Genomic DNA, 11,594 nt, shown 5'->3' with positions numbered 1-11,594 from the left:
AAATACGCGTTCTGTCATAAAAGTCAAAGAAAAATATTATGAAATTCTCTGACAAATGATTTATTCAGTGAAGACAAACTCAACGAGTTGCGTGACATAAACCAATCAAATAATAGCATTAGAACAGCTAAGTGGCTTCCGAACTTTAAACAGAACACAAGTTTGTTGCAATCATGACTTCAACAATGGCATCACGCAGAAATTGGCCGAAAATTACTAATTATAAGGAAGCTTGGAGTAATCAGAAGGCACCTGATGTAAGCAGTAAATAACAATAATAATATTTTGTTTTTAAAAAGCCCGAAGCGCTATCTTTTCGAAGTTTAAAGTTTGTCTTTACTTTTTTCAGCTTGGTGACTTTGTTGTGTCGCCGGGATTTGCCTATAATATTTCTCGTTTCTACCCAAGTGCTTCTGAACTCAAAGACAAGGAAACATGTCTAAAGTTGATGCAAAAGTTAGGACTGCCTTCTGATCCTATATCTTGGTATCGTCCAGGTAATTTTATTGAATGAAGCTAATGAAGCCTCATTATATTGGCCTTCAAGTTAGTTAACACAAACTTTATATGAAAAATTCTAATTTTAGTCAGAAGTTCGAAAACGTATTCTCCTCGACCACCAAGTGCTCCAGCAACAACAATTCGTAAAAAGATGGAAAGCTATAGCCAGAATCCTGATTTATTTTACACGACAACACATAAAAAAGATTTTGAAGGTGATCATGGTTCTCCCGCCGACAAAACAAGGTATCGAGTTTACCATAGCAACAATATAATTTTATGAATACTTAATTAGCTCGATCTAACACAACTTTTTTTTTGTATTTTACAAGGCCAAAAAGTGCCAAAATGTTTCCAAATCGTGGTGCTATACTAGATACAACTTATCAGTATGAATTCTGCCCAAAACGAACTTCAAAATGTAGTCCAATAAGAGCAGGTACAGCAACGGGAGCCAGAAGAAATAACCCACATCCAACTGAGGTTCGTCATAAAACACTGCTTCTCTTCTCTGTTTACACTAAAAAATTGGTATTTATAATTTCATTGCTTTGGCATTTTTTCTATTACTTTTTAAGATTAAGCTAACCAAGGCTTGAAACATTGTTTAACCCTTCATATACACATTCTTTACCAATTTTTGCATGTGGCAGCTGCGATGGCCGAGTGGTTAAGGCGTTGGACTTGAAATCCAATGGGATCTTCCCGCGCAGGTTCGAACCCTGCTCGCAGCGATAATATCATTTTTCCATTTCTTAATTCTTTTTTTAAAGCAAGTTTTCTTTAATATGATTATTTTTTCATTGTTTTTAACATTAGCCGTCTTTTATTTTATTCGTAGGGTTTTTTAGTTTGGAGATTCCCAAGCAAGCTTCCTCCTGAGGTCATTGATGACAGTAAAAGCATGGAAGATGTTTGCTATGACCAGCTCAAATCAACATACCAAAATGACTTTACTGGTATTCCACAAGGTAAGAAGTCTGGGATCAATTAACACACGTCTTGAAGTAAATCATGTTATTCGCAATTTGACAATTTTAAAAATTTTTCAGAAAATAGAAAAGCAAAAACAAAAAACAAAACCAAACAAACAAAACTAAACTAAAAAAAAAACAATAACAATAACAAAAACAAAAAAACAAAAAACAAACAAACAAAACAAAAACCAAGCACTTCTATAATAATTAATATTTATTAATATTTATTAATATCAGTACTTTGCAACTTTCTTCTTTAAAAAATAGATGATTATAAATAAACATATATTATTAATTATATATTAAACATATTTTTCATAGGAGTACAGATACAAACAGTATTTGATGGTGATGTAAGTGTGAATATTCCTAAGCCCCCATACACTCTGGATTCAACAACAAGGCACACATACCAAAAACCAGACATTTGGGCGGAGCTTAAATGCAACCTGAGTCGCTATGGATGCAACAAGAACAAGTATAAACCAACAGTGGGAGCAGGTATTTATGAGTATTTAACTTTAATACCAGGCACAAAACACCTTATTAAATTTGGAGGAGTGGGGACTTGGGGGGTAGGGGAGGGGGGCATCATAAAGAAATGTTATTGCAAAATTATACATTTCAAAATGCGTTATATATGTCGGTGCAACAATTACTAGTTATAAAATAGTCAAGACATCATTAAGGCATGAACCAAACAAAGACACATCAGGTATTTGCTTTTGTTCCCAATGTTCTGCTCCACTACTATCCACTATTTTGTACAAAATAGCAGCAAGATAGCTGCAATTAGACAATACATCTTTGGTTTTGTTTCACAGATATAAATTATGGCATGCATTTGATAAAAGCAAATTTACAATAACAAAATTAATTTTGGCATTAATTTTTTCATTGTGTATGTTTTTGGAAACAGTTCCTTCTGTCACAGCTACATCACCTTTAATGCACGTCTCTGGCAGAACACAATATACTGATGAATACTACAAAAAAGCTCTCACACAAGTAAGAATAATATGAATATGTTGTAAGAAGTGCCCACTTGAGTAAATATGCAACAGTTTGCAACTGTTCAAAGCTTGCAATATTTCTCATGCTAGCTATGCTCCCTGCATGCATTGCGAGTTGAACAAAAACTACCTCGTATAATGCAAGCTAACATAGATTGTGAGTAGAGGCACTTTTGGTTATCTGACTGTACTGAATTAATGGCATATCAATATACACTACAACTTATTTTATTTTATATCTGTTTACCTCTATTCAACTTAGTTATTTTTTATATGTATATTTTTTATATAATCAGCGTATTTCCATTATCAATCAGCAGCCATACTTTTATTATTATATTTAATATTTACGTAATTTTATATTTTATTAGATTCTAGATACACTGCTATTAATACTTATCCTATTTTTTCCAATATTGTGATTTCCCATTTTTCAACATAGCTGTATCCTGGTGATACTATCCGTATTAAGTCTGGGCCAATTCCTGCTTTAGAGGAGTTCCTAAAATATGCAAAGCCACAAGGTGGGTAGAATTATAACTGTGGTTTGTTAAAAGTATACAAACTAAATCAGACTATTTGGCTATTTGTATCTATAATCTTTATTCATTTATTTGTTCCAGTTTATTCACAAATTTTAGGTAAAACAATTTTGTGTAAAAAAGTTGAAACCAGCATGAATTCCAAAACTTTGGGATCCAAAATTAATTTTATCGAAATGCTGAAACAGCTTCTGGGCTGATCTAAGTCAGGGCACAGGTAACAACAGATTGAGCCATGAACAATCTCTGGACTGATTGAAGTTAGGGTATGGCCAACTCACAAATCAAATTGGAATTCTGCAGTTTGGGAAGTAAGGAAAACAATAACCTGGAACCCCAGAGGCCAGATATGCAAGATAAACAGATACATGTACAGGGGTGGCAGAACTGGGGGTGCCTGGGGTGCACGTGCCCCCCCCCCCCCACCAACATTTTTGGGGGGGATCTGGCCCCCCCAAAAAAATATTGTTTCTTAGTCATTGTTTTACGGCGCATTCGTCAGTGTAATCAAACAAAACATTGTCATTATCACATGCTCCCAAAGATTTTTAGCTTCCACTGCCCCTGATGTAGATCACAGAACCTTTACATGTACACCCAGACTGAAAAAAATCCATTAGTGCAATCCCTTTTTTCTTCCCTTCTTCATTTATAAAACCAATTTGTATTAATTTGTAGATTTTTTTCCTTTGTTAGAAAAAGATGCTTTAATAAAGGAACTGACAAAAATTGCCAAGAATGACAACCGGGAGACAAAGAATCCAGATCGCTTTACTAAATATACTGGGCCTTCCTAGAATCCTAGTTTAGTCATACATTCATTACAGTTTCTTAAGTCTAATGCATTTTGATACTTATTTAAACTTACATGGCTAAAAAAAACATAAACAAACGACACAGAGGTATTGTAGCCTAGATCACAGGACAAGTCTGCTAAGTTTTTTTGTGGAATGTGCACTAAAAACAGACACAGACACAGATTCAGGTTATAAGCCCACCTGTTATAAGCACTCCTGGTTAATATGAGCAAACTAGTTTGCTCAGGCAAATGTCCTTCCAGTTATAAGCCCTCCTGGTTTTAAGCCCAGATCTGGAATCTTGTGTTCATTTCATTGATGCACATTATATTGAAAGATTGACTAGGAAAAAAATAAATGTTCCCTCTTTATCCTAAACTCTTTTCTTCATGTGATTAGCCCCCTGAATATAAGCCCTCCTGGTGATAAAGCCTATCGAATTCACCTTTTCGGCGCTAGCCGTCACGTGGTATAAATTGTGTTGGATAGTGTTACAATCACCAAGAAGTTCGGACATTGCCTTCGGATTTCTGTACATATGTACTGGCTTTAATGAACTATTTACTTGGTTTGTTTAGTTAGTTCTCTAAATTAGAGTAAAATATTATTTTTCTAACTTGATTGAAGCTTTTCTTATTGCTGTTAAGAGAGCTAACTAAAGAAATTTATCTAAATTTTCTCTTTAAACTTAGAGAAATTATATGGGAATCCGAGAGCGATGTCTGAACTTTTTTGGTGACCGTAACACGAATCAACAAAGTATTTACGACATGATGGCTGCGGGCGAAAAGGTGAATTGCCTGCATACCATATACCTGTGAAGTTCTACTAGTCATTTAGGACTTATAGTCGTTTGCATTACTAGGCGGCCACCCCAGACACAAATCGAGTCGTGTAGTTTGTAATAGACTTCTGTCAATCACTCATGTTGATGCCATTTATACATGGTTGGATCAGTGAGTTGGCTTTTCTATCAAACTTTCTCAGTCAGATATCGCAAAGGAAAGTTCCGAAAGTGATTGCAAAGAGTTTGAGTACATCCAAGTAGAATGAGGTGTTTGATTGACTGCAGTCCATTCCAAACTACAAGACATGATTTGTGTCTGGGGTGGCCGTGTAGTAATGCAAACGGCGGTAACTAAAAGTGTTTAGTCATCAATGATTTAGAAGAATTCACTTAGGCATGAACCAAAGAAAGATGCGCAATGGTATTTGCTTTAGTTCCCAATGTTCTGCTCCAGTAATATCCACTCTTTTGTATAAAATAGCAACGAGATAGCTGCAATAGATAAAACATCTTTGCTTTTGTTTCACAGATTATTATATGGTGTGTACTCTATGATAACATGTAAGGATAATTTCTAATTATTGTAGTAAGCAGGAACACAAAAAAAATAAGCTAAAAGTAAATCAGGTTGTAACTATTAAATGAATCATTTTGTCTTTTTTTGTTTTGATGCAAGGTTACTTATTTCTATAGCATGACTTATCTTTAATAACAATGTAATAATGCATAATAAAGGCATTAAAATCCATGTGCCATTAGGAATGATGTAAAACAACAAGTGTTCTGACCAAGATGTTTGGGCAATAAACTCATCACCATGGCACGACTTGGATGAGGTGATGAAATATAGCACTGTCTTGGAACACGTCATTGTTGAAACAATAAGTGCCATTACTACACTATGAACAGAACTCTGGGTATTCTAAGAAAGAAAAGTCAAAACATTTATCATAAGCTCCTAATCTTATGCATAATATATGTATAAACTCACAAACCATTGAATTGTTAACATTTATATTTGTCATGACTATTTCTATATATGCAGGGGCAGCTCTTGAGGAATGTGAGGGGAGGGGGGGGGGGGGGGGGGAGGGGGATTGTCTGTACTCTTTAAACTGCAATCAGCAGTTTAAACACCCCTAGCCAAAATCCTGGATCAACCCCAATAGGATATGATATGGTATGATGCGTATTTTCATTGAATTGATAACTAGCTAAAAACTAGTGTGAGCTGCGTCGGTATTTCTAATGAAACAGTTATGATAAAAGGGTAAATTATACACCGTGAAAAGATGAAAGTCGGAGTAAAAGAGCATGACAAAGGACTAGCGTCCAAAACGGCAGTAGTTTTTTCATCTTTTCACGGTGTTTAATTTACCCTTTTATCATTACTATTTTCATTGATGTTAACTATTAGGAATTAGGCTAGTGCTAATGTTCTTAGAAGTTAGGTTGAATAAGTAATAACAGATACCTACTGATCAGGGGCGTAGCCAGACTGAAATGTGTACCGAGCCAACTGGCTATGCAAGGCGGGAGCAACTAGAGGGGTTGGGGGCTTGCTCCCCTGAAAAGTTTTGAAATTAACAGACCCTCAGAAATGCAATTTCCAGCATTTTTGAAGGACATTTGTGAAATTTTACCGAGGCAAATTTCTTCCTTATCGTTCCTTCTGATATTTTGTTGAGTCCTTGCATAAATTTATATGACCCCCCTTTTCTCCATGCATAAAAATTGATGACCTGCCCCCTATTTGCACCAGTCCCCCCTCCCAAAAATAATGGCCAATCCCTAAATCAACACTTATAGCCAGCTTGGGCTACCTGTGAGTAAAGTGATCATTTAGTACTTTATCCATTTTAGAACTTTTGTTATTGTTTGTATGATTTAAAAAAAAAATACTTACAGGGGCGCACAAGATTAATCAAGGTCGCCTCCAGGCAGGGTACGAAGTCTAAGAAGAACGAACGGAGCATCTTTTGTGCAAAAAAAACAGACGACAGGGCGAGCCAGACCGTTATCCATGAAGGCAACTTCAGTAACTGACCTCCATCTTGAACACAAACCACGTGATCATAACTTGTCCTTCCGCTGGACAAAAAAGCGCGCGAAAATACTGTAATGATCTGTTTTGAACTCGCCGCGTGACCAAATTGAAGAGAAACAACTCAATTAAACCTCCACCAAATAACCAAGAAACAAAAGTTTGAATGCTCGGGTTTTGTTTTACTTTCTTTAGTTTAAATTGAGGTTATTCTAAAAGCAGTTCTTTCACAAAAAAAGTACGTTTCAAAGCGTGTTCTGGACAGAAGCTGAAAGCTGTGCTAAAGGGATCATTGTCACTGACATGACTAGCTCAATGGAAAGTTTTTTACGAAGTTAAAAAGGTAAGTTAACAGAGTTAAAAAGATAAGTTTACAGTCCCCAGTTTTGGTCTGAAAGCTGTTGAAATAATGGGTTATTGACACTTTCAGCCTCACAACGTATAACTGAGACAGGTTCTTATGAGGACAAAGCTTAAACAAACATTGTACAAAGCATGTTCTAAGAATGATCATTGAGAATATTTTATTTTATAATAATACATGTGACCACTGTATGGGCTAAATCCGGGCAGCTTTAATATATTATACACTGGGACATAATACAACTGTCATAAGGGCGGGTGGGAGTGGTAATAACAATAATTCTAGCGATCTAGCGACGTATAACATACTATTCGGAATGAACAACAAGCCACGAGGCGAAACATGATACATGATATATGATATACAAGATTGACCAACCCCATTAAACATTAAACTATATTAACAAACTTAATTCCACCAAAAAACACCATATACCAGGATGAATTGTTTTTGGCATGTAGATAAGTACCTGAAGTTAAAAAGCCTGATTTCTGTCACTAGATACCATTATTTGTAATGTGTAATTATGATTTATGTTTGTTAATAAATAAAAAATAAAGAAAACCCCAAATATATTAGAACCATTACAACCTGACGTGACAAATTAGTAGTCCTTTACTCGGTGTTTTACTGTATTGGCAAAGTCCAGTATTACTTTGCCTCTGAGTATATTTATTTATTTATTTATTTATTTATTTATTAGTTTCGCCATATATTAAACTGGAAATATAATAACTGAAAAAAATACTGTGATACATATGACAGGGTGACCGCAACAGCGTTAAGCCAATTACTGCGGGCCCAAAATAATGTCTTAAATGAAACTTAGTGCATAAATTAAGTAGATATATTGACACATTTGAATCAAATAACTAACAACAGGAGGTAGCAAGAGTGAGGCTTCTGCAAGAGGTACATTTTAAACAAACTGTTTTGAAAGTACGTGGGTCGTAACAGTTGTAACTGTCCAGTGACGTTACGTAGTAACTTAACATGGCGCGTTTAAATGTGTTGAGTTTGTCCATGTTCAGATTTAGTTTATCAGCGAGAGCGTTCCATATTCTAGTTGTCCTGATGAGATAGGATTTCTGGTACGTAGAGGTCTTGCACTGACGTACTGCGTACTTGACAACATTACTGTTTGATGATCTTGTTGGTCATGTACGTCGAGGAACAGGTAGTAGTTTAGGCTTCACGTGTATCAGGTTGTGCGTTAGTTTAAAGAAAAAAATCATGTCAAGGTAATCATGCCAGTAAGTTATTGGTAGTTAAGACAGAGTTTTCAATCTCGAACTGTAAGAGACGGTGGATGAGAATGGCAGTTTGAGAATGTATCTTGTGGCACGTCGTTGTGTTCTCTCAACTTTTGATATTAGTTCAATAGACTGTGGTGCCCATATTTGTGATGCGTATCCAAAGTGAGCACGAACGAGAGTAAGATACAGCGTTCGTCTCACGGAGATACTTTGGATGTATCGAGTGTTTCTGACGTAGCCCAGCAGTTTGTTAGCTCTAGCTGTTTGTTCCAGTACCTGCTTGTTCCAAGTCAAGATGTTGGATACCCAGACACCCAAATCGCGTTCAGCTTTGACGGATACGAGTTCAGAGTTCTTGAGACTGTAGGTAGATTCCACGGGTCTGATTTTTCTTGTTATTCTTTGCGCCTTACATTTAGTCTCATTGAACGTGAGACCGGATGACTAAGACCAAACGTGCAGGCTGTTTAAATCGGTCTGTAGCGACGCAGCATCTTGAAGAGACTTGATATTTTTGTAGATTTTTGTATCATCAGCATACATGGCAACGTTGCTGGACTCGACTACTTCTGGGAGGTCGTTCACGAACAGGAGGAACAAAGCTGGTCCCAAAATAGAGCCTTGAGGAACCCCGGAACCGACAGGCAGGGGATCTGATGTAGCTCCGGCCACAGTAACACGCTGGTGGCGGACCATTAAGTAAGAATTGAACCACTGTAGAAGGGTGCCACCATAACCAAACTCGCGCAATTTATGAAACAAACGACTGTGACTGACTTTGTCAAAGGCTTTGGACATGTCCATATAAACCACATCAATCTGTTCTAGCAATGATCCGATGTGATCCAAGATTTCAAGGAGGTTGGAGGTGCAGGATTTTCCGCTGAGGAATCCATGCTGACAAGTGTTGATCACACTGTATAGTTGATCTTTGATGTTGTTAAGGACACATCGTTCTAGGATTTTTGACAGCAGAGAAAGCAAAGATATAGGTCGATAGTTCTCTGCATGCTCGGGATCACCTTTTTTGAATACAGGTACAATGTTTGCATTTTTCCACTCCTGCGGGAAGACTCCAGTATTGAGGGATTTATTGAATAGCTTGCAGATGGATGGTGCAATTAAAGAAGCAGTCTCCTTGAGCAGTTTTGCTGGAATGCCATCTGGTCCGGTTGCTTTTGTGACATCTAGAGATTGTAGCACATTTTGAACTTCACTGATTTCAAACGTTAGTTGACATGTAGTAGGTTCAGGAACTGCGCTGTTGGATGTCACGATAGGTTCACCATGCGAGTAGACTGATGCAAAGTATGTGTTGAATAGGTTGGCATTCTTCAGAGGCGTGTCAGCTGAACATCGAAGAGCTTGATCGTGTGTAGCTTGGTCATTTGTACTTATGATTCTTTCCATGTTGATGCGATCAGGAATCGAGCGTGATTTAGATTTCGTCTTTAAGATAGACCAGAAGCGCTTTGGATTGTTGTACAAATCTGCCTCAAGGGAACCAAAGAATTCCTCTCGACTGTTCCTTATCATGTGCTTTACTTGTGCTCGCAAGGATGAGAACCTCTGTTTTAGAAGATTATTCGTCGGATATCTCTTGAGTTTTTTTCTTACAGTGTCTTTCTTCTTGATCAGATTTACTATGGCTCCGTTGATCCACGGCACAGGGTTGCGTCCCTTGAGTCTCTTAGTTGGTATGTATTTAGAGACGGTTGCAAGAAATGTTTCCTTCCAGGCAAGCCAATCGGTGTTTATATCATCATGATCTATGGTTGAAGAAAGGTTAGCCGTCAAAAGGGCCTTGCGTAGACCTTTGAAGTCTCCATTGCGATAGTTGTACACAGTTCTGTGAGATTTTGCCAGGCCTTTAATGAATGCGTGGAACTCGTAATTGATGATGGAGTGGTAATATATGTATTACTGTTTTTTTCTTTTCTTTTCTTTTCTTTCCTTTTTTTTTTTTTTTTTTTTTTTTTTTTTTTTTTTTTTTAATCTCATCTCAAATCATACATACACTGAATCAAATTTACATCAAATACAACCATAGACCAAATGCGAAACCCACCCCAATGCGAGGCCCAACCCGCGAACGAAGCGATCCGGCGCGATCATTGACTTTAAATCACGCCAGATACCCCCGTCCACAAGCCAAGCCCCATACCAGCGCGCGCGAGTCTCGCATCTGGTCTATGACTTACAAATTATTCGGATTACAAGTACATGATTATATGTATATATATATTTAGTTACTATTTTGTCCGCTAGGCATTCTGTTTCTTATAACAAAGGACTAATGTTTTCATATTTCTTTAGATTTATTTAGTGTGTATATTTTTGATTTATTTTTTGCAATCTTATATTCTAGTATTTCATATTTTCTTATAATTTCCTGAAAATCTTGCAAAACTGGAATTCTTTGCTGAAGTCTGCATTTATACGTTACGAACTTTACACAGAACCATTAAGTAATTTACAAAGCTATTTTTACTGTACCCCAGTAAAGCATTTTCAAAAGTCAATTCAGGGAAGTCAATTGCCCTATTTCACTATGACGTCACTGCTTGTTTATGTGGGGAATAGAATCGCCAAATCCAATGGAAAATTCAACAAAATTTGCTCCTAGCGAAACAGTTTAATTTAAAATGGCCTGGTTTTCAGATATAATATGTGTTAATATGTACTAAAAAATATTCTGAGCGTTTGCTGGCTATTCTACTTCTCTTCCTGGATTGATACGGGTTTTAGAACAATTTTCGGTGAATTTGCGTTGATTTGACCCCCTCCGAAGACCATGATCCTTTGCGTTTAAACAATAGATTGTTTTGATGTGACGTCATAGTGAAATAGGGCAATTGATGCCTGTTTTAACCAATCCCGACATTTAAAATAAAAATCCTTTGTTTCAGGGCATTCAATATAAAAATGAAGCATTGTCTCCGGAAATCTTAAATAAAAGCTACATTTAGGTGACTCAGTCAATCCAAACGTAAAGAGCTTTTGATTAAGATAGATACAGTTATTTATGATTTTATATTGAAAAGCTCTTAATTTCGAATCGATAGTACTGATACATATTCTTGTATACACTGATGACCAATCTATGTCTTTGGTTAGTAATTTTTTTCCTATATTTGCTTGTGCTGTTGGCGTACACGCTTTTCTTTTTACTAACATTTTATTATTACTGTTAATACTAGCTCCTGCAGGGGTGATTTTTTCCATTATTTTTTTTTTACTGAAAAGCGAATACTGCCGACCTATTTATGAATATTCTACTGATTCATTCAGGTTCTTTTTCTACTTTATCTTT

The 11,594-nt window shown here is 36.4% G+C and overlaps 2 protein-coding genes and 1 non-coding gene across 3 annotated transcripts in view; 2 read left to right on the top strand and 1 right to left on the bottom strand.

The window, feature by feature from the left end:
* The first annotated feature begins 156 nt into the window (after positions 1-156).
* On the top strand, positions 157-4,208 carry LOC116297566 (uncharacterized). Its single transcript, XM_031705817.2, has 9 exons — positions 157-257; positions 350-497; positions 588-747; positions 834-984; positions 1,343-1,472; positions 1,800-1,979; positions 2,398-2,486; positions 2,934-3,015; positions 3,730-4,208. The coding sequence occupies exons 1-9, from the start codon at positions 174-176 to the stop codon at positions 3,828-3,830; spliced, it is 1,125 nt and encodes a 374-aa protein (XP_031561677.2). The 5' UTR covers positions 157-173; the 3' UTR covers positions 3,831-4,208.
* On the top strand, positions 1,154-1,235 carry Trnas-uga (transfer RNA serine (anticodon UGA)). Its single transcript has one exon. It is a non-coding gene; the product is annotated as a tRNA-Ser (tRNA).
* LOC116297562 (uncharacterized) overlaps positions 3,785-11,594 on the bottom strand; it is a 34,005-nt gene continuing 26,195 nt past the window's right edge. The window contains exon 4 of the transcript XR_016121513.1: positions 3,785-5,539. The gene's annotated coding sequence lies outside the window, so the exon portion shown is untranslated. The remainder of the gene's footprint in view (positions 5,540-11,594) is intronic.

Source organism: Actinia tenebrosa, unplaced genomic scaffold (assembly GCF_029948245.1).
Source record: "Actinia tenebrosa isolate PJP-AT-01 unplaced genomic scaffold, QUT_ActTen_1.0 PGA_scaffold6__47_contigs__length_16458017, whole genome shotgun sequence".
NCBI classification, from domain to species: Eukaryota; Metazoa; Cnidaria; class Anthozoa; order Actiniaria; family Actiniidae; genus Actinia; species Actinia tenebrosa.
This window is presented reverse-complemented; position numbering and strand designations above follow the sequence as displayed.

Bases quoted from the DNA above. Each gene is read 5' to 3' on its own strand.
- LOC116297566 (XM_031705817.2), top strand. From the start codon at position 174: ATGACTTCAACAATGGCATCACGCAGAAATTGGCCGAAAATTACTAAT. The intron at 498-587 runs GTAATTTTATTG...TTCTAATTTTAG, and splicing joins TATATCTTGGTATCGTCCAG to TCAGAAGTTCGAAAACGTAT. The intron at 3,016-3,729 runs GTGGGTAGAATT...TTCCTTTGTTAG, and splicing joins AAAATATGCAAAGCCACAAG to AAAAAGATGCTTTAATAAAG.